Genomic DNA, 21,961 nt, shown 5'->3' with positions numbered 1-21,961 from the left:
GAGGAGTCAGTAAAAGTAGGTGGAAGTATAAAAGGACAAGAGGGTAAAATGTAGTTAGCTTTATTCTCCTTAAACCACAAAATAGAGTCTTTGGTTGTACAAACATCACTAGTTACAGTCTCGCCACGAGATCCCGGCTACAGGGGCAGTTAGTCAGAAGCCGTAACTCCTGAGGGGGTCTCTTTAAAATGCTAACACCAAGGCTAATAAAAGACTTGGGGTAAGGGAGGTGATGAAGCTGGCAGGCTCCCCACCCTAAGTCTGGAGAGGAACCTGGCCCTAGGAGGGCACAGGGCCCAGGCCCCGGCGTCCTGGCCGCATGGCCCGACGGCTACTGCACAGCGTCATGTCTTCAGGTGAGGGCCTGCCAAGGAGCACCAGAGCCACTTCTCCATCTTCTTCCTGTGGGCCTGGGATAGAGAGGGGTAGAAAAGCCATGAGCCAAGGGTAGCCAGATCTCTGGCTGCCTGGGCACTCTCCCCAGACAGGTGTCAACTCACCAGGACTGGAAGACGGTTCCAAAGTCCTAAGCTCTTCCATGAAATCTGGTGACTGGTAAGGAGACAGGCTGGTCAGGGCAGGCCCTAGGCCTGCCTGCATTTACATACAGAGGCTTGGCTGTCTGGGGGTAGGCCCACAGAGCCTGGGACAGGGTCAGAGCAGACTGGACCGAGACCAAGCTGGGTGGGGAGGCCCCACAGGCAGGAAGCAGAGCAAGAAACACACAGAAAGGGATAGAGGAGGGCACGTGACAGGCAGAGAGGCGGTAGGAACATGCTGAAAGGGCCAAGTAGCCTCCAGTACCTGGATGTCATAGACAGGTCTGGAAGAAGGCAGGGCTGCGAAGGCCCTGTAGTCAAACTTCTTTCCAGATAGAGGCTTGAAAGGACAGCATGAAGGGAAAGTCAAGAGAGTGCAAGGGAGGTGAGGCTGGTGGGGAGTCTAGAACCCCGCAGCGTCAGGCCACGGGGTGTGTGGAAGGGCCCGAGACATAGGATCCTTACCAAGCGTCCAGGGGAGGTACTGGTCTGGAGGCTGAAGTCTGGGGGAACAAGAAGAGAGTGTTGGGAGAAGTGCTCACTGCAGGGGAGGAGCCCTTTGCTGGCCCATGGAAACACATACCCTCTAATGGTGTGGGTGACGGCGTGGGTGCAGGTGAAGGGGCCTCAGCCAGCCGCTCCAGGGGTCCTCGCTTGCCACGGCCTTCCTGGGACTTGCTAAGGACCATCTGTGCACGGAGAGCATCCTGCTCCAGAGACTTCATTCTGTGGAAGCAGAAGAGAATGCTCCTGCATGGACCTGATGTGCAGTGGGCAGGGTCTGGTGGGGGTGGGGAGGTGCTCACCTGGCTGCCCTCCATAGTGCCCGCTTCTCGGCCTCTAGAGCCCGACGTTCTGCAGGAGACAGGGCTCGCTCTGGGGCAGGAAGCTCAGGACTCTGCATGCGTAACCGCTCCTGATGGCGTCGCTCAGCTTTGGCTGTCCTCACAGGGGCACTGCCTCCCAGGGGTGGGGGTGAAGATGAACTTGGGCTGGAGAAACGGACAGCTATGTTGTGGGAGGGCATACAGCAGACAAGCCAGGGAGTGGGGCTCAGCCTCCCGCACTCACCCTCCTGCATGGCCTGGCACAGCCCAGGGCTGCTCAGCCTCCTGCTGATCATCTGGGGACTCCCTGTCCGAGGTGAGCCCCATGTCAGGCCCTGAGGTCACTGCCTCTTCCCGAAGCATCTGGGCTCTCTTCTGCTGCAGCTTGCGGGCTGTGGGCAGGCAGACATTTCAGACAAGGCCAGGTCATCATCCCACCCAGGCCTCTCCTCAAGTCTAGGCTCCTCACCTTCTTCCTCCTGCATCTTCCGCAAGTCATCAGCACCCACCAGGGACACACGCTTGGGGGGACCCTCTGCCTGAGGTACCCGTACCTCCAGCTCGAAGTACTTTTGCCGTTCGCGGAAGGACAGCTGCTCTGGGGAGGCTGCGGGACCAGGTGTTGGAGGCTAGAGGGGGAGCAGGCCCTCAGACTTGGCTGGTGTTTCTCTTGGGGGCACTCACCCTGGGTGCCCAGCCTAGAGAGCATGCATGAGCAGCAGCAGGGCACCACTGCACATACCTGGGTACCATTGTCCTCAGGAGGGTGCACGGTGGGCACAGCCGCAAAGGCCCTATAGGCCTGCTTCACATTGGCTGGCAGTTCATCAGGGGAGGGCAGCTGGGGAAATAGACATAAGTGAGGCTGGGGCCGCTGTCCAGTGCAGCCGCGTCCCAAAGAGCCATCAGCTGGAATCCTCCAGCTGCTCCAGCCCACATCCACCATCCTCACCCACTGTGGAACAGGACACTCACAGAACAGGGACCACCTCTGCCCCTGGGGGCCGGGGAGCCCCTTGGCCAGGCCTGAGCCATTGGCTGGATCATCCCCGGTTTTGTCTGCAAAGGGGAAGGGGGTGGTGGCGGAGGAGAGCAGGATCAGAGGTGCCGGAGTGGGAGTAGGGAGGGATAGGAGAGAGAGACAGAAATGGAGACGGAGTAGGCTACAAGGGGACACTCATCCAAATCCCTGTCTTGGAAGGGTTAAGGTTTGGAGCTGGTCTGTGCCCACCCCCACCCTGCAATGCATTGTCAGGAATGCTGGAAACATGCCCTTGCCATGCAGTGGGAAAGGTGGGACTAGGAGGGACCCACAGACAAGAAGAACAACTGTACAGAAAAGATCGTATGCTCAGTTTGTGAAAGGCTTGAACTCCTCCAGCAAGGTCCCTGCCTTCACCAAGGCCAGCTTTAATCAGGAAGCTATCCCTGGACAAAAACACATCTGACAACAACACCCCAAGGGGACCCTGCATACCAGAACCCATCTGCACAGGTGCCCACAATGGGGCACCTGTTACTGGGATGCTCACTTGCTGGCTGCCAGGGGAACAGGGGGTCTCAGTCATCTTCCCTCCAGTGGTCACAGAAGGTCCCTTGAGAGAGGGTAGCAGTTGGGAAAGAGTCAGCTGGCTGAGTGGTATCTTGGCAGCACAGGGATAGCCCTGTTCCCTAACCTGACCACAGCCCAGTAATGCCATCAGACAGGCTTGGATGACCATTAGCCCTCCATAAAGGACACAGGTGACCCTGGCCTTAGCCTGATGGTCACATCAGTAGCTTACTGCCAAAGGTGCAGCCCTAAAATCTATAGGGAAAGCTGGGAAAGATGAACAGACTGAAAGCAGACAGCTGGGACCCAAAAAGCCTACCCACCTCCAGTCCCCGAGCCAGGCTTCTTTCCCAACCGTGCATGAGTCAGAGAAGCACCCCAACCTATAGCTTTCTCAAATTATGCTGGCTTCTGTTAGAGCTGTTTGGAGCAGGGAGAAATGGTACCCCAAGATCCAAATGCCCTTCCTGACCCCTCCCTGTCTCAGCAATGACCCAGCCAAGCTGACCCCTTAAGCACTCACACTCTGGCAATGGTCTCCTGTCATCCTCTGGGAGTGATAGTTAAATATCTCTTGGAGAACAATGAGGACTGAATGTCCTTTCTGCCCGCCCCCAGGCCCATAACTGTCTCAAAGGCCACACCCCTACTTAGGTCCCTGAGTGGCCACTCCCAGACCAGCTGTTAGTGCTGCACCTTCCACACCCACTAGGCTTCCTTCCACAGGCGGCAGCTGCTTCAGCCCACCCACTCCATGTTAGCCGTGTCCATGAAACCCCAAGACGCTGGAAAGGAATGACAGCTGCCCCTCCCAGCAGACTGCCTGCAGCAGCAGGGTTCTGCCCGACCCAGTTATCTGAGGGTGGACACCGGGGAAGAGGTCAGGGACTTCAAGGCACCCTTGGAACCTATGACAGCGGATCATAGCAACAGCCACAAATAAGGTCAAAAGCTTTGCAGACAAGGGCTGGGCATGTAGGTCAGTGGTGGGGTGTTGGTTATAGCATTCACGAAGCTCCATCCTGTATCCCCAGCACTGCCAAACAAGCACAATAAAAAATCTCAAATGCTGCCTAGCTAGGAGGCAGAGCTCCAGCTCAGACTTCTGTAAGCCTCCCGATCCAAGACAAAGTGCTCTGCATGGTGACCGTGGCATTCAAGCTGGCAGCCGTGCCTCCCACGGGGAAAGAGGAAGTTAAGACAAGGGAGACTGGCAGGTAGATAGGTAAGGCGGACAGGCAGACGGACTACTCACTCTGTGCAAACTGCCAGCACTGGGCACAGCAGCCAGGACACGGTAGTCCAGCTTCAGGGGCTCCAGCTTCCGACCCTGGAGAGTGGAGTGCACCACAGTGCTAAGAGGACTATGTCCCAGGAGTGTGACTGCCCACCCAGCACTCCTGGGCTGTGTCCACCACTGCAGGCTCTAAGCTGGGCCTGTGTAGGACTCACCAGAGTCTCTGGTGACTCAGGCTCCCAGGGTAGGGTTTGACTGTTCAACTCTTTCTCCTGTAAGAGGAGCGGACATGATTAAGAAATAGTAGCTCAAAGTCAGTCTCAGGCTGACAGCCACTTTGATCCTGACCTTGCCTGGGCCTTCAGGACTCAGTTCCCGGTCAATGGATGAAATGCTTTCCAAGCTGTTCCGGTGGCCAAGGCCTGCTGCAAATGGGTTGGCAATGACACCTGGAGACACCTGCAAGGAGAAGAGTGGGCTGAGAGAAGGAACTTGCTGGCAAGGTCCCACTTCTGGAGCAAGCTCGTCTGGACCCAGGACCCCTTATCCTGACAAGCTGGACACTTGAGGCTCTGTGGACAACCTGCTGGTCCATCCATGCCTCTTGTGTACCTGTCCCCAACCCTCCTGGGACAAAGAGTAGTTATGGCCCTAGGTTCATGGGGCCACTGTGGGTCTAGGTCATTCATGTCTGCACACGACAGGAATGTGAAACAGCCATGCTCAGCCACAATGCTTGGCATGGGGATAAAACAAGCTGACTGTGGCCAGTCTAGGAATAAAGGAGGAATAGCTAATAAGATGGGACTGGGAAGGGAATAGCCAAAGGCAATGAGCTTGGTAGCAAAGTAGTACTCCCAGATGGATAGATAGGCTACATTTAAAATGTGTAGTCTGGGTGCTGAGTAAGGATTCAGAAACACTGTAAGGGGAAATTAAACTAGCTCTGGAACTGGAAGTCTGGGGTGGAATATGTGCGTGCACGTGTGTGTGTGTGTGTGTGTGTGTGTGTGTGTGTACGTGTGTGTACGTGTGTGTACGTGTGTGTACGTGCCCGTACACACGTGTGTTGTGCTGGGCAGGGAGCTGAGAGCCATGGCCTGGGCTAAAATGTACTCAGATGAAGGGTAAATATAGATGATGGAAAAGTGGCCTCAGCTGTCTTCCATCCACAAAGCACAAAGGACCAGGTCAGGCCTCTACCACCAAAGGAATACAGGAGGGGGAGGTGAGAGCAGAATGGAAGGCAAGATAACAGCCACATGGTTGCCATCAGAGTTCCCTCTACATGCAGTGTGGCCTCAGACAAACCCAGCTATGTACTGCTGATCCAGAGACCACTGAAAGGATGAGAGACCAAGAAAACAAACAGGGAGCAGTTGCTCACAACTGGCAAGATGGAACTTGAGGTCAAGAGTGTCAAGCAGGAGCAGGGGACACAGTGATCACTAACTGTAACACTAAACAAATGAGCAAAGATCACTAGAAATAAGAAAGCTGGATAAAGATATCACAGTGGCAGACAAACTTGTCTTTTTCAGACTCTGACAACAGTACTAGATCAAACAACAAACAAGATGCCTACCTTCTTCACTTCTGGTAATTCAGTCAAAAAGGCACTAGGGAGGACCGAGAGGCAGGCTCAGCGGGGTGGGAAGGACTGCCATACAGAGGGGCTGAGCAGACAGTAAAAACAGCAAGAATAAGGAAGCCTGGTTTCCCACGTCAGAAAAGCCCACTCGAGTAAGAAGGGCTGACCTGTGGTGTTGACTGGAAAGATGGGACAATGCCAGCAAGTGACCCAAGGCTTCCCATGGCTCCAGGAATAACCAGATAGGAACTATTCACATACCACTCTTATCTCTGGCCAGGATACCCTGACTAGTGCACTAGACCTTGGCTTCTAACATCACCGTCACCAAAGAAAATCAGTACTCCAGGGAAAATGGCCGGCCCCACAGCTTGGCAGGAAAGTGTGGGACGAGTCCAGAAGACAGCAGGCGGGTGGTGTCAACATGACTCCGGCCCAGCCTCAAGCCCCTTCCACGAGACCATACTGGAACAATCTGATATTAACATAACTGTGACGGGATAAAGAGATGGCTCAGCAGTAACAGCAATTGCCAATGACATGGGTTCAGTTCCCACCATCTCCATGGCAGCTCACACCTGTCCAAAACACCAGTTCTAAGGGAATCTCTCTTCTGATTTTCATGGGCTCCTGCATGCACTCAGTAAATATATTCATACAAGCAAAACATTCACACACAGAAAATAATAAATCTTCACCAAAGCAAAGCTGTGACTAACATGTGGAAGGGTCTGTGTTGGTGACAGGGAAGGAGATGGGATAAGACGCCTGCACAAGCCCCAGTCCTTACAGCAAATGCTCGGGAGCCAGTCCAAGAGCAAGGTGTGAGAACTCACTCAGGTACCAACACAGGCACTCAGGTGACTGGAGGGAAGAGGACTGGAGAGTAAGGTTGTTCTAGCTGGGGGGTGTGTGTGTGCGCGCACACGTGCGTGCTGGATCTGGACTGGGAAGATGGATCGCTATGATAAAGAAGATGAATATGCTGCTGTAGGGCGAGTCTGAGAAGTCCAGCAGCTGCAGGTCTGGTAACAAGAGCCTAGATGTATGGAAACCCTGCAGGAACCCCGAGAACACCAGTCCTTAGCACAGGGCAGGCAAGATATAGCCAGGACACCCTCCCCCGCACTACAACCACAAGCCTGAGGGAGGCAGAAAGATGCAGGTCAAAGTCACTAATAGCCAGCAAACTGATCCCACAGGTCAAACAAGCTCAGATGACTCAAGTGGGTAGTCTGAGAAAAGTGAGGTGCTGAGTCAGCAAGATGGCTTGTGGGGAGAAAGGCAACTGCTGTTAAAACTGATGTGAGTCCAGTCCCCAGGACTGACATGGTAGAGAGAACCAACTCCCACAAGCTCTCCTCTGACCTCCACGTATGTACCATGGAACACACACCGGTTCCTCACAAAAATAAGCACAATAATCTTTTCTCTTTGAAGCGGAGTGTGAGTAAGGATATCTGTATGATGTTATACACCCAGAGGGTTCAGAATGGGCAATCTTGTGGGGACAAAAGCTACTAGTGCCAGGTCCTCAGCTCTTCTATGAGAAGCCAAGAGTCACCCTGCAGTAAAGAGTACTGATATGTGAAGAATGTTCTTTTTTCCCAAGCATGGAGTCTCTGGGACCAGGCCAGTCCCACTGGGCATATATGGAAGGCCCCTTCAGGACACCCAGTGCCCACTAGAGATGACTGCTTTTACAATTACAAGCAGAGATACACCCTCCGTTTGGAAACGTTCCTACAGAAACTACAACAAACAGTTGCTTAAGTCTGGCACAAGGCAAAGCCACTGGCCAGCACATTAGTGGCCCAAAGCTCCAGGCTGAAAAGAGACAATGAGGGAAGCCCTAGGGAAGAGCCCCCCCCCCCCCCATCACTGTGTGATGGCTGTGAGCCACAGCGCTTCTGCCAAGAGATAAAGCAAAGCCAGCCAACGAGGAGCCACTGGCACTCACAGAAAAGGAGAGCAGCCTGGAAGAGGCTCAAGAAAAACTCACAAAATGATCCCAGAGTCCCAACCAGTTGTGTGATGGAACCTGGCATATCTGTTCAGAAGAGAACACACAGCAGACAAAACTTCAGAATGGGTGATGTAAGAGCTCAGCAGTAGAGCACACTATAAAGTGACTGCCCCTGCACACTGTCCTGGCAGGCTTCACAGCTCACTGTGACCAAGTCAAGAAATAAGTCCTAGAGTTACCACACAGCCAAATCATGCTCCCTCAGCAGTGAGACTTTCATTAATCACTTGGGGACAACTGATGAGCATTGGTGGCACATGTCTTTAATCCCAGCACTTTCGAGAAGGCAGAGGCAGTCGATCTCTGTGAGTTTGAGGCCAGCCTGGTCTACAAAGCAAGTTCCAGGACAGCCGGAGTTGCTGTACAGAGAAACCCTGTCTTGAAACAAAACACCATATTCCACACACAGCCCTACAGAAGAAGCCTTAACTCATAAAATTTGTAAAATTTTGCAATCAGAGGATCCTGTCCCAAGAGGGAAACAAACTCAAGACAGGTGTACGGCACACAGATGTAACTCTAGCTTTGGAGGGCAGGGGGATTGCCAACCTCGGCTACACAGTGAGACTTATTTCAAACAAACTTTGGGCCAGAAACATCAAGAAAGAAAAAACTCAGTGGAAGGAGAACAGCTTCATTCTGGGAAGCACAAAAGGGGGCCCCAGGGGTAGGGGCAGAGTTCAGTGCAGCCCTCCCTAGTATGTGCAAGGCTCAGGATGAGACCCCACCCCGAAGGTGGGGAGCTGACAGTAAACTCTGTGTGAAGGTGGTGTCTACCTGCAGCGTAGGAGCAGCCAAGGCATCCTGAGAGCAGACAAGGACTGAGGAGGCAGAGGTCAGAGCAGACAGCTGCTGTGGGCAGAAAGGCTCCTGGTCAGCTGCCCACTGCCCAGAGTGTCTCACTAGGTAGGCTAAAAACCTGCCTTGCTCCCCAGACAGAGTACAGATGAAGATCCAGCCAAGACAGGCTTTGGCAGGACCAAGCATGTGTAGATACACAGTGGCTTCCCTACGCTCATGAGCCACCCAAGTATTGCAAGAACAGCCTGGGTCACAACAGCAGGGAGCAGATGCACGGCCATGGGGACCCAGAACCACGTCAGCCTGTAACAATGAAGCTGATGCTCTTTCCAGAGGGCTTTGTTCTGAACGCAAAGATTAAAGTGTGCATGAAGCGACACACTTTTAAACACACGTGAGAATGTGAGTAAACAAAATGCAGGTCTTCTCTAGGGACTAGACCACCTAGGGAGAAGTCACACAAAAAACTCCTCCAGGATACAGGACTCTCTTGGGGGAGGAGCGGGACAAGAGTCAACCTTATGCTAGGGAGTAGCACCTCAGACTGCAGTACAATACCCAGAGATGCTAACACCAAGGCTAACTTGTTTCCCACCCAGTGACCCTCACCAGCTTGTCTGGGACAAAGTACAGGTCTGTGGCCAGAGGGTATCCTTCTGCCAGCATCTAACAGGAAGTCACTAATCCAAAGATCCACTGCCAGAGGAGGCCAACCTAGCATGGCTGCCTGTCCCTAGGTTAAAGGAATAAAAGCTACAGGGAGCGGGAGTACAGTCACCTGCACCCTGGAGACCAGCACAACTGGCAAGGATGTCCAGGAACAGCAGATAGCCAGTGCACATAAAGGGCCCTTGAAGGCTCACTTGGACTACAGGCGAAGCTGTTGAGGGTCCTAGGGACAGCAAGAAGCAGGACAATGAGGAAGAATGAGCCCAGAGAGGAGCAGTGAGACTAGAGGGAGACTTGTCCACGGTGCCTGCCTCTTGGGTCTAGGCCCACTTCTGATGGCTGGACATTCTTGTACTACTCCAGGGAGCCAGAGAGCAGAAGCAGCTCTACCCTGTGTCCATGTCCTGGCTCTGACCTGTGACAATACCGAAAGACGCCAGGAACCAGAAGGTGGGAGGAAGTTCCACCAAGGGACTATAAGAGGGACACCCTAATAGCCAGTAGGACCAGGAAGCTGCCTTCCTGCGTTGGGGGGTAGGGTACAGGGGACTCTGAACAGTGCTTTCTCTCTTCCCTGTCCTACTAGCTGCTGTGTGCCCTCAAGTACTGCCTTCCCAGAGCCCTGTAAGAGCTGTTTTCTCAGGTCCTGATCACACAACCACCTCTACACTGCCGGCCCACCCAGACTAGCCTCTAGACAGTACAGTGATGAGGGCTCAGAAAAGGGCCTGCAAGATGGATCTCTGTGAGCTCGAGGCCAGCCTGCCCTACAAAGCAAGTTCCAGGACAGCTAGAGTTAAACAGTGAAACCGTCTTGAAAAACAAACAAACAAACAAAAAGGGGGGGGGGCTACAGAACACAGGACCATCATTCCACTCCCACACAGCTGGTTCCTAACTGCCAAGTACTTTCCAGACCCAAGCAGAGACTGGACTCTGCCTGACTGTAAAGGTCACTGCTAGGACAGCACCCAATCCCCAGGGTAGGCCACTAACCTCCATGGCCGTGGTGGTGCTGGTGTCAAAGCCATCACAGACAAGCACGGTTAGGGTGTCACCCACACTGCGCAGGAGCTGCACTGCCTCAGCGTGTGTGAGGCCCAGCAGGCTCTGCTGGTTCACTTCCAGCAGCCGGAGCCCCACACGCAGCCGTCCATCACGCCCGGCAGCCCCTGTAGGGCTCACCTGTAGGGAGAACAGTGTGAGAGAGCCACCAGGCACCTATCCATGGCCCCAGGAAGGGAGAGCCCTCACCTTGGAGATGAAGATGCCCTCATCGGTGGGGTCACAGGGGTTCCCCGCATGGCCCTTGGCGCCTCCTCGGATGCTGATGCCCAGCTTCTCCCCAGGGGCCTTCTGAATGCAGAGTTCCCGCATGCCTGGAGGTGGTGGGTCCCTCCGCACAAGCAGACACAGCTCCAGGCAGGGCCTGAGAAGGGCACTGACCGCCTCTTGATGTGTGGCCTCCCGAACATCCTGCCCATTCACTGCGAGGATGCGGTCCCCAACCCGAAGGCCACAGCGAGCAGCCAGGCCCCGAGGAAGCACCTGCAGGAGAGGACCACATGCAGTAGTCTGGCTGGGGCGGGTGCTTCTTGCACGAGTTGCCTGCCAGGCCTACTTACCTTGGAGATGAATACACCAGGATCCTGGACACCAAATGGGTGGCTGGAGTGATCAGAGCCTCCTACGATGCTAAGCCCCAGTGGCCCACCAGCCCTGGGCAGGCAGATTTCCTGAGGACAGGGTGGGCCTCAGTCAGAGCAGGGCAAGGGGGAAAGAAGCTAACACTCTGGCAATGGGATCGGCAAGGAGTGTTGGTAGGATGGAGAGGCCCATGCAGACCCATCTGCCTCTGGGGTAGTCTGCTACCCCACCACGCAGTCTGACATCCACACATCTTCACTGACTACAGGCATGGAGCAGAGCAGGCTACTGACAGACTATGCTAGGACAGATGGGAAAGAAACACCATGGCAGCTGACTGGAGAACCTTGGCTTCTCGGGCATATGTACAAAGGTCGTGAACTACTTCTGCCTTGTGTGGCTCCATGCCATGAATAGCAGATCCTGGGTGGGCTTTTATTCTACACTTGGAGCTGAGTGGACGCCATGCAGGATATGAGCAGGTGTCTCACCTCCACAGGGTATGGTCCTTCCAAGGCAGTAGCCAACAGGCTAGGGGACAGCCTAGGTAGCATAGGTTCCCCGGAGATGGCAGTGGTCATGGTAGCAGCAACAGTAGCAGTAGAGGTTGGGGAGGAATGTGGCGGGGGGCTAGGTGGGTAAGTCCCTCCAGTCTCCCTCTCCAGGAGCAGGGAGATGGTAGGGGAAGCAGCAGTCAGCAGGGAGACAGCATGGTCGTGCCGTGCCTCAGTCATGTCCACTCCATTGATCTACAGGGACACACTTAGGTCAGAGATGGTAAGCAGGACAAACAAAAGACACTATCAGGACATAATTAGCCCCACTCACCGAGAGGACTCGGTCACCAACTTGTAGAGTGCCTGCCCGATGGGCAGCTCCTCCCTCCGCAATGCGGGATATGAAGATACCCTGTTGGGAAAGAGAAGCCACATTGAAGCCATTATATTGGAGACCTAACATGTCTCTGCTCATCAGGGACAGTCCCCTCCTCCACTCTAGGCCACCCCATCAATGCCTCACCCCATCGCCAGCCCGGTAAGGTGTGGAGCCTTTTCCACCAGCAATGCTGAAGCCCAGTCCCTTTTCACTGCGCACAAGACAGGCAGCATGGCGCTGGCGGAGGGGTACAGGAGTCTCAGGCTGAAGCAGCGGCAGGCGCAGGCCACCTCCCCGCCGCTCCCGGGGACTATAGTCATCCTCAGGGAGCAGGGGGGTGATGGTAACTGCGTTTTCAGGCTCCACCATTCTTTCCCTCCACACTCGCATCTGCACAGCAGCGCCTGCGCCCCGGAGGGCTTCCACAGCCTCGTGGTGCTCTGCATCCTGTAAGGCCACACCATTCACCTGTAGGCAAGAGAAGACAAAAGCTGCAGCACAAATCAGCATCCAGGCATAGCCACCCTGACACTCTAACTACGGTACACTGGTGCCTTTTTCTTTTCTTTCTTTTTCTTTGGGTGGTGGTGTGGGGGGGGGTTGAGACAGGGTCTCTCTGTGTACCCCTGGCTGTCCTGGAACTCACTCTGTAGACCAGGCTGTCCTGCCTCTGCCTTTCAAGTGCTGGGGTTAAAGACGTGCGCCACCACCACCCAGTGCTTATAATCTTTCTGTTTGTCTTCATGCCAGGATCCAGGCTAGCCATGAGACACTGGTGTCCCCACTCAGAAACTGTCATTTGCTCAGCAGAGAGCATGCAACGCAAGGCTATTAGGCTGCCAACTCCACATGCTTCTAGGCAGCACTGGGACTGGAGCTGAGCAGGAAGCACGAGGGCAGCAGCATCCCCTCTCCCCAAGCCCTCTCGGTCTGGAATCCCAGAGCCTTTTACCTCACTTGGCCTTGTCCCCACAGGAAGGTCAATGCTTTCCTGTGAGTTCTCCAATGGCCAAGTGCCCAGGCAGAAACCTCAAGGGCTTCCAGAGAGACCAACTTCCCATCAGGACTGCTGTGGTCTGACCCTACCAGGCTACTTCTGAACTGCCTGGTACCTCCTGTTTAGGCCGGAGGCTGCTTCTTTGTTTTCACATCCCATCCCCTGGTAGTACGGGGATTATACCCAAATTGTCACACACTGTAGGCTAGTGATCTACCATCAGACTATATCCCAGACCCAGATGGAGAGAGAATTTGGCATAGAGAGCTTCTAAGCCTATTGTTTAAGGTCTCAATAGCTTCACCTAGTAAGTAATCTTTGGGCCCTGGACTTCTGGATGAGGAAGACAGAGTCCCCACTTCCTGACAGGAGCAGCCAAGTAGCCCAATAATCAGAACTATGCGAACTTTGAAGGGATCAGCTGTCCCTTGCTGCAAGGCAAGGGGGTCAGTACTTACCTCAAGGAGTTTGTCACCCACTCGGACTCCAGCACGGGCTGCAGGGCCCTCCTCAGACACTCGAGAGATAAAGATGCCCTAGAGGACAAGTGGGGACTGGTCCACAAGAGCACAAGCACCTTCTTATGGCTGTGAAAGGTACATAGGTCAGACACAGCTTGGCCTGCCTCTGGAGAGGATGCGAGGACCCCAAATGCATGAAGGGAGGACAGCGGTCCCCGAGGTCAAAGGGGCTGTACTCAGCTACTGGGAGGGCTCTAGCACAAGAAGTTAGAACATACAAGTCAGAGCCAGCATGGGAAAATGGGGACAGAAAGCCTGTCTGTAGAGGGAACAACTCAGCTGCCATGTAAGCTGTTCTCAGACTCCTGACATCCTGCAGGACCACCCGCCTGGGTCTGTTCGGTGCCCTGGGGTGCCCCATGCAGCACACCTCAAGGATGGTGAGCAGGACATCTAGAGTGACCACTGACACCCCAGAAAGAAGAGGAAGTCTCTTGAGACAAGAATGGCAGGTGTGGGCAAGAGAGAGCTCATGGAGACTAGGCCCTGGTTACTGACAAGGCAGCTGCTCACCTCATCATCTCCTTTGTAGGGGGTGGAGCCTTTGCCCCCTGCGATACTGATGCCCAGGCCCCCTGTCTGTCGCACGATGGTGAGTGTCAACTGGAAACAGAGTGGACATGGATATGTGAAAAGACCTGGGATACCCAGGTGCTTGCAGCAGCAGAAAGGGCTTGCTGGCTGCAGATGACCCCATACAGAGCTCATCCTCGTGTATCTGTGCCCACTTGGGTAGTAAAGAGAAGCAGGGAGGCTCCTGCGATTGCAGCAGGCACAGCTTCTGTGAGCTAGCCCATGCAGTACAGAGCTAGCTGTCCTTGCTTCTGTACATAAGGATACCTTAAGGCTCACAGTAGGATGTAAGAAATGGCCCAGTGTCTCCACTCATCCCCTACAAGGCAGGCTACCCCAGTGTGGAGACATGCTTGCCCAGACAGGAGACCAGGAGACCAGAACCCCAGCCCTGTGGCAGCTGTCAGGAAGTCTTCTGGGAGAGGGTCTGAGTTTGAGCTATGGAGGTGGGGAGAAGTGAGAGCCCGCAGCCCAGGAAGCAAGTCAGCAGGAGCCCCGGGCCCAGAGCAAAGAGCAGCAGCGAGCAGTACAGACCTCTTCCTCCTCAATGCGAGCAGGCTCTATCAGCAGGTTATTGGCCTGGTCAAACGACACCCCCTGTTAGGACAGGAGCAGCGAGGCATGCAAGTTAGCCACCGCTGGGAACTGCCACCACCTTACCCAGCCCTCACCACAGGTAGGCAGGACAGAAGGAAGATCCCGTAAAGCTCTTGTGATCTGAGTCAGCCCCTTCCCCCCCGGATCCTCCTGTCTGTAAAATCATGAGCAACTCTGCAGACCACTTATATGGCATGCCTTGGCTGGCGAGGATGAAGGCTCCAGAGGGGCAAGTCTATTCCTGGCTGTCCCTGACTGACCCCCAAATTGCCCCGGATATCATGTATCATCAGCTCATACTCTCAGGACAGGAGCACTGTAGGGACAAAAAGGACTGGACTTTTGGTAGCTAGGGCTTCCTCTGGCCTCAAGGAGTCTGCAGTAGATGGACAGGTCCTTTTTGAGCTATCAAAAATCAAACATGAGGATAAAGAAGAGATGCCACTGCTCTCTAGTCCTGCCTGGATCCCAGAAAGACCTGACAAGGCACAACAGCTTCCACCAAATCCACAGGACTGGCCACAGGCCAGCAGTAAGGCCTCAAGGCTGGTCACTTCCTGAGGCAGGAAGGATCCTGGGAGAGCCAGCAGCTCCTGAGGAGGACCTTGTCCAAGATTCCTGAATACACAGGACACAGAGAGGCCCTTAGCTTCCAAGAGCCCCTGGCCTCCCACCTCACCAGGCAGGCCCAGGTAGGGAGCTGCCAAGAACTTTGAGTAAGATCAAAGGCAGGGACTCCTGGGAATAGGTGACAACAATTTTATAATATTTATTATTCTGCTCCTGAGAGCCAAGGTGTCAGTAAACCAGGGACAAACCTCTGTGCCTGTCAGATTAGGGCTGGATGGACTTCATGCTGTTACCTGCCAGGGTCCAAAGCAGCCTACTAAGCCAGTGGAACCTGGGTCAGGAGGGGTATGATTGAGACATACCTTGACAGAAGGAGCAGAAGCCACAGCCTCTTCTTTGTCGTCTTCTTCTGTAGTGGCTTCACCTTCTTCTTCGACCCTGTTCTCCTCCTCCTCCTCTTCCTCCTCCTGGGCTCGGGGAGCCCAAGGTGTATGGGGGCCATTGTGCCAACCTCCGGTGGGGCCCTCCCTGTCTGTCTGCACCCCCTGCAGCAGGGCTACAACAGCTTCGGGTTGCGGGAGCTTGGAGATCTTGAAGTGCTTTTTGTAGTGGGGGGTGTCTTTGCGGATGAGCCTCTGCCGGCCACTGGGCAGTGTCCAGGGGGGCTCAGGCTGCCCCTCTTCACTTTCACCATCTTCCTTGGGCATCAGTGTGTCCTCTGCGAAGTGCACTGTGGGCTAAGTGGTAGAAGGATGAGGGTGGCATCCTGACCCCAGCTCATTCCTCCCAGGGCCCAGCTATGGCTGACTGGTCGAGCCCTGCAGCTAACAGCCTGAAGCTGACCAGTTCCCTACTGTGCATGTAGAAGTACACAGAAAACGCAGCTCTTAAGACCAGAGGACACTGCTCTTTCCAGACACAATGGCAATGCAAGTGGAAACCTAAGAACATGTAAAGACAAAGCATGTGGACGCACAGCCTGGGGCCAGGAAGGTAGGGACACCATCTAGGGAATGCATATAGGTGCTAAATCTGACAGTACTGAGCTTGGCTGAAAAATGAACTTTACCCTACCCTGGAACCCTCAGGACCATCTTCCTGTACCATGTTTTGCAAACTCTGCCAGAGGAAGCCCTGCGAGATCCCACTGTGGCTAAGCAACATATGACATGGTCCCAATCACACATCTGGCTCAGGAAGACATAGTGGATGAGAAGCATCGCCCCTAGAAAGCCTTTCTTCTGGCCTGAGGCTCCCTTCCTGTCTGTCCTTACCTCGTCATAGTCCTCCTCTATTTCTTCCTCCTGGCCAAGCATGGTGTCTTGCTGGCCTAGGCCTTGTTCCTCCGTCAGCAGGATCTCGGGCTCACCTTCGGAGACTGTGCTTGCTGACGGGGCAGAAGCTCCGCTCAAGCCAGACTCTGCACTCAGCCTCTTCTCCTGCAGAGAACGGGGTCAGGCTGCATCAACGTTTGTCACCCTGGGGGTACACTGTGTGGCAGGCCTCTACCAGGCTTCCTGCTGCCCTGGTCACATATCCCCAGCAGGCTCACTTCTTGTAATCACACCCTGACTGCTTCCAGAGGTATTCAAAGTCACGGTCTATGGTCAGACCTTAGCAAAGCCTTTTCCCAGATTCAAAAGAGAACAAATACAAAAGATCCCAAGAGGACATCAGCCTAAGGTGAGTCCTACTGCTACCCAAGTCAGGAAGTAGCCATGCATGGCCAGTATATAACCTGTCTGCCTAGCCACTGTACCGAGGTACTGAGAATCATCCCACAGCCCTAACAACAGAAGCTTCTTAATAAGCAAGGGCCCTGCCCTGCTCCAGCACCAAACTCCTTCCCAGGAACAGATGGGAGAATGAAGACAGTAGAGCTCTCCTTCAGCCTGACCCCTGCCAACCTCATCCTGTGACACCATGCATGCCCAGCACTTGGTCCTGGAAACCACAGCTCTGGCTATGCCTTATTCTGACTCCACAGGTAGGCACACCTGTACCCTTTGCCCAGCCCGACCCCTAGCTGCTGCTTGATTATGCGGCCCCAGTCCTATTCGCCAGCTTATCTCCAGGGCCCTCCTCCATGGAGCCTCTGCCCTCACAGCTCCACTGCCAGGATGGTCGGACATCCAAGGGTCCCAACCCCTTCGTGCCTACCTCCTCTGAAGGGGAAGGTGGGCCGGGGTCAGGCTTGCAGACGAAGGCCTCGTTCCGGCGTTCCTCAATGCCTCTCTTCATCACCTTGAGTTCACTGGGGTGGGGCGTGGCCCTACGTTGTAGGCCCTGCCATGGGGACAGGGATGAGGAGCAGAGGCCGGGAAGGGGTCAGGCAGGGGTGGGATAGAAGTGTACCGCCCAGAGTCCCCACCCCTCCATACCCGCTTCTCGGCCGCTGCTTCCTCAGCATCCTCGTCACCTTCAAGCGTTTCCACGAACTGGATGACACTAACCCGGCTCAGGGGGGCCTCACTACAGCTCTCGGATGGACTGCTCTGCTGGCCGGGGTCTTCTGTGTAAGGCCAGAGTCAGGGAGCCACGCTAGGCTCTCTGTCTCACCACCCACCATTCAGGACCCAGCCATCAGCAACCTACCGAGGCTTGGCAAGGGCTGCTGGGGCAGCAAGTAGCAGGTAAGCACCTTTTCACCAGTCTGGGCATCATCCTCAGTCTGGAAGCGGAGCATGGGCTGTGCCTGGTTCTCAGCCAGCCACAGGGCCTTGAGGTTGAGGTGAGTGAGTGCAAACGGCAGACTCCGCAGCCTGGAGGCCAGGCAGGCATGGTCAGCATACATAGGGGATGCAGCCTGGTCCCCAGGGGCCACGCAGACACTCACCGGTTCCCAGCTACATCAAGCACATGCAGCTCAGCAGTGTGCGCAAGCTCAGGGGGAAGGACAGCCAGGCGGTTGTCTCTCAAAGAGAGCACACTGAGGGCCACACAGCCTCCGATCTCAGGTGGCAGCACCTCAAGATGATTCCGGTCCACATTAAGGTTAGTCAGTTTGGTCAGCTTGCCCAGAGAGCGGGGTAAGGCCTGGCCGGAAAAAGGAAGGATTTGAGGCTGACGGAAACCCCCTGGGGTAGGAGGAAAGAGAGAGGCCTCGGAAAGTAAAGGCCCCCCCCCCCTTAAGGTAAACTGCCTATTTCACCAAGGTTCCTCAGAGCCCTCGGGAATTATGGCTGGATATGGCATCAGTTTGTACACCAAGGACACCTAACACCCTGCCAGACCACTTAGGACCCCAAACTGTCTTCTCTAGCCCTGTCCTATAGCTACCTGGCTCAACCTACCAAGGCCCCTCCAGTATCCAAGGTGCCTGCTACTCAGAACTGCGCTTTCATTTTCAGGGCCCTGCCTCTTCTCACTACCGTGACTCTGGATCCTCCATATACAGGAACATTCCACACTCCCACACGCCAGGCTGTCGCTGCGCTCATCACTGTGCACACCTCTGGTTTGGGCGCTACAGCTCTCATTCTCCCTGGTTACAATGGGGCACACATACTCAACTTCTTCCTGTCCAATTTACCCTTGCCTTCTTTCCAGTCCTCCCTGGCACCATACCACACATCTGGAAAAGCACAGCCTGAGCGCTAACTGGCAGAGTCCTGTAGGGTCCCATTGGTCCTAGGCCATCTCATATGCCAGTGAGCTCTTTCTCCTGACCCCAAGGGTGCCCTAGCAAGCACATCCCTTGGGATCAGCCACCACCACATGCCACTGCCATGAGATGCTTGTGTTCCTGCTACACATTAGCACTGACTGCACTCAGCGCAGCCTAAAGGGCTTGGTACATAAGGTTGCCCTACCGTCAACAGGTTCTCTGTGAGGATCAGCTCAGAGAGGTTCTCACAGTCCCCAATGGCCTCGGTCACCTCGCACAGCCGGTTCTGGTCCACCTTCAGGATGGACAGCTGCTTCAGCTGACCTAGCATCAAGGAGACATGGTAACTAGTTGGGCCAGGTCAAGGGCTCTTGAGAATGTGTGGGTCTTCAAAATGGCCACAGTCTAGTCCCATGTTCTAGTGACAACTCATTTCTCTGAGAATGCCAAGATTCCCTATGCTTACTTACCCCCAAGGCTCGTCCCCACCCATGACCCTCATAAAGCCACATGCTCAACTCTTAGGTACTAGCTGTATAATGGGGTATCCAATCCCAGCCTTATCTGAACCTTCCCTCTCCAAACACTTCTAGGGTAAAGTCAGATCCTAACCCAAGATTCTGTTTGGCACCTCATAAGGTCATGGATGAGAGCGAACAATTCCCAGGGGCCCTCTGTGCACACTGACCGATGCCCTCCGGCAGCCGCTGAAGTAAGTTCTGGGAAAGCAGCAGATCCGTGAGCAGCGCCAGCCCACCTAACTCCACAGGGAGCTCCTCTAGACGGTTCTCTGACACATCCAGGCATACTAGCCGCCGCAGATTCCCTAGCTCCTGAGGACAGGCAAGAGGTCAAAGGGCAGTCAAAGCTAGGAGGATAAAGCCAGTCCCACCCTCACTTACCGGGGGCAATGCTGACAATTGGTTTCGGTCTAGCCACAACTCCCGCAGGTTAGGCAGAGCCCCCAGAGTGTCAGGCTGCAAGAAGGGACAAAGATAGGAGAAACCACGGTGACATCCTCCAGCAGCCGTTGTCCCATACCCCCACCTGGCTGTCCCTAGGCACCCTCACTGTACCAGCACTTCCAGGTCATTGCCTCCCAGATCCAGCTGCTCTAGCTTGACCAGGAAGGACAGGGACCTGCAGAAAAAGAAGTCTTGACATCCAAGCTCCAGCACAGCCCTACCACAGCCTCAGCGGAGGCCCGAACTTACGCAGGGAGAGATTTAAGCAGGTTCTCCCGGAGCTCCAAGGTCACCAAGTTGGCCAAGCTGAAAGAGACCAAGGGCCAAAGCTGAGGAAAGCAGGGCCAAGACAAGTACTCCAACTCTCAGACCCACTCTCTGAGGGGATACTCACTTGCCCACATCTCCAGGCAGTGCCTGCAGGGATACATCGTTCAGGGCCAGGTGAGCCAGGCTACGTAGCTGTGTGAAGCCATCCGGTAGCCTAGGAGAGGAAACAGCAGACCTTAGATGCCTGCAGAAGGGTTATAGAACCTCCCACAGCCCAAAGCCAAGCCCCACTACGTGGTGACGCTTACCTGGACAGGGGGTTCCCACTGAAGTCTGCAATCTCCAGAGCCTTACAGAACTTTATGCTCTCGGGTATCTCAGGAATATCTGTGTGTGGAGAGGTGCTTGCCATGAGGATGTTACAGCCTCAGGAGATCCCAGGAATGTCCCCCCCATTTCACCCTACATCCACACAGCAAGAGTACCACCCCCTCCTGCCTGCCCACCGTTCCGGGACACATCCAGCTCCACTAGCTGCATGAAGTTAGCCACTTCAGGAGGCAGGCGCTGGATCTCGTTGTCACTGAGGCCCAGTTTTCGCAGGTTCAGTAGCCGGAAGAACGGCTGTGGGTAGCAGAAGACGTGATAAGGTGAACAAGCTCCAAAGCAACAGCTCTAAGGGTGGAGAGGAGTCTCTAGACCAGGAAGATCATGCCCCCAGGTCCCTGAACTTCTGCATGTCCCAGGTCACACAAGGTTCTGGAGGTCTAGGCATGACACCTAGTGTACTGGAAAACCAGGCAGAGAAACATGCAGAACACACCCCTGCCCACTAGACGCCTGGGCTCCCTGGGCTCATCTGTCATATGCGCCACCACTGTTCTGCTGCCCAGACACCATGCCCCAGCGGAAGCATCACCAGCTCCTGACTGGATAGCTCCTGCCCTCTGCCCTATGGGGGGGTGGTATCAGTCATAGGATTCTACCCACTACCTAAACTGCTTCTTCCACCACAGATAAACTCTTCAGGGACCCCAGCAATGAGCAGCAAGAGCTCGACAAAGACCACCAAGAGAACTGTAATAAAAACACCTGGGAGAGACACACGCACAAAAACTTCAGTATTCACACATAGATACCATAAAGATCCGTGAATAACAGAGCTATCACAAATAGACCTATGCTGGGGCCACACCCCATGCCACCCAGCCCTCAACAATATCAGACCACTCGGTCCCCCATCTCAGAAAAGTAAACCTTTCATAACCTGCTTCCTCTGGTCTTCTTTCTGGAGTGGCCTAAGAACAACAAAACCAACAACAAACCGACAGGAAGGAACACAGGCAGTGAGAAGTGGGCCCACCGCTGAGAGATGACAGAACAGATCCGACACTGCACGTATCTTAGGAGGATTCCACTCAGCTTTGAACCCAAAGGGGGAAAAGGGGTGGGGGAAGGAGAACACGGTGCAAGAAAATCAAGCCCCTACCTCTAAAGCAGGCCAGCAAGCTTTGCTAGCCCAGGTCGACCTCACACCCTGGTCCCATCCACCTCCTGTGCTCTCACGGGTTTCTCTGCTGGCTCCCCTTTTAGGCTCAGTATCCACCCGTTTCCCAGACAGGCTGCCACCAGGTGCCAACACAGGCGACTGGGGGAGGGTGGGGCTGGCTGGGGCGGGGCTCTGGCCAGTAGGAACCAGCAGGGCCGGCTGGAGGTTGCGGTACCGACCAAGCCCGGGCAGCGCCTGCTGAGGTCTTGCTCCAGCCGGCCGCCCTAGAAGTCACACACTGCCCATAAAACTGAGCGCGGGACCGCGGACGGGGCAGCAGGTGCTGCGGCGGCCGCTCACCTTAGGTAGCTCGCGCAGCTGGTTGGCGTCGAGCAACAGCTCCTCGAGGCTGCGGCTGTAGCGGTAGATCTCCTCCGGCACAGACTGCAGCGAGCAGTGCCTCTTATCCACCGACTCCACGTGCCGGTTGCAACGCCAGAGCGGGATGCACTTGAGCATGATGCGGGCGGGCAGTGAGCGCGGGCTCGGGAGACGCTCGGCGGGCTCGGGCCGGGGGGCGGGGCTCGGCCCGCATGAGCGCCGAGCG

The 21,961-nt window shown here is 55.0% G+C and overlaps 1 protein-coding gene across 9 annotated transcripts; it reads right to left on the bottom strand.

The window, feature by feature from the left end:
• Nucleotides 1-44: 44 nt before the first annotated feature.
• On the bottom strand, nt 45-21,882 carry Scrib (scribble planar cell polarity protein). Of its 9 annotated transcripts, XM_050145081.1 has the most exons (38): nt 21,715-21,882; nt 20,372-20,489; nt 20,174-20,252; nt 19,990-20,079; nt 19,845-19,901; nt 19,707-19,770; nt 19,533-19,607; nt 19,319-19,463; nt 18,836-18,954; nt 17,860-18,059; nt 17,619-17,785; nt 17,405-17,535; nt 17,184-17,309; nt 16,298-16,462; nt 15,386-15,760; nt 14,391-14,453; nt 13,797-13,886; nt 13,221-13,298; nt 11,910-12,233; nt 11,718-11,798; nt 11,381-11,638; nt 10,868-10,978; nt 10,497-10,790; nt 10,239-10,427; nt 4,504-4,614; nt 4,371-4,427; nt 4,174-4,248; nt 2,899-2,961; nt 2,342-2,425; nt 2,109-2,207; nt 1,836-1,995; nt 1,611-1,758; nt 1,346-1,531; nt 1,123-1,265; nt 1,005-1,042; nt 805-879; nt 501-552; nt 45-410 (listed from the first exon to the last, which is right to left on the bottom strand). In XM_050145081.1, the coding sequence occupies exons 1-38, from the start codon at nt 21,871-21,873 to the stop codon at nt 280-282; spliced, it is 4,980 nt and encodes a 1,659-aa protein (XP_050001038.1). In that variant the 5' UTR covers nt 21,874-21,882; the 3' UTR covers nt 45-279. The 9 variants fall into 9 exon arrangements, with proteins under 9 accessions (XP_050001038.1, XP_050001031.1, XP_050001039.1 ...); XM_050145074.1 differs by lacking the exon at nt 805-879; XM_050145082.1 differs by lacking the exon at nt 2,342-2,425.
• Nucleotides 21,883-21,961: the final 79 nt, after the last annotated feature.

The sequence above is a fragment of the Alexandromys fortis genome, unplaced genomic scaffold, assembly GCF_014885135.2.
Source record: "Alexandromys fortis isolate MF-2015 unplaced genomic scaffold, M_Fortis_MF-2015_v1.1 scaffold_2_1_26212458, whole genome shotgun sequence".
NCBI classification, from domain to species: domain Eukaryota; kingdom Metazoa; phylum Chordata; class Mammalia; order Rodentia; family Cricetidae; genus Alexandromys; species Alexandromys fortis.
Note: the sequence above shows the minus strand (reverse complement) of the source record. Positions and strands in the feature narration are given on the sequence as shown.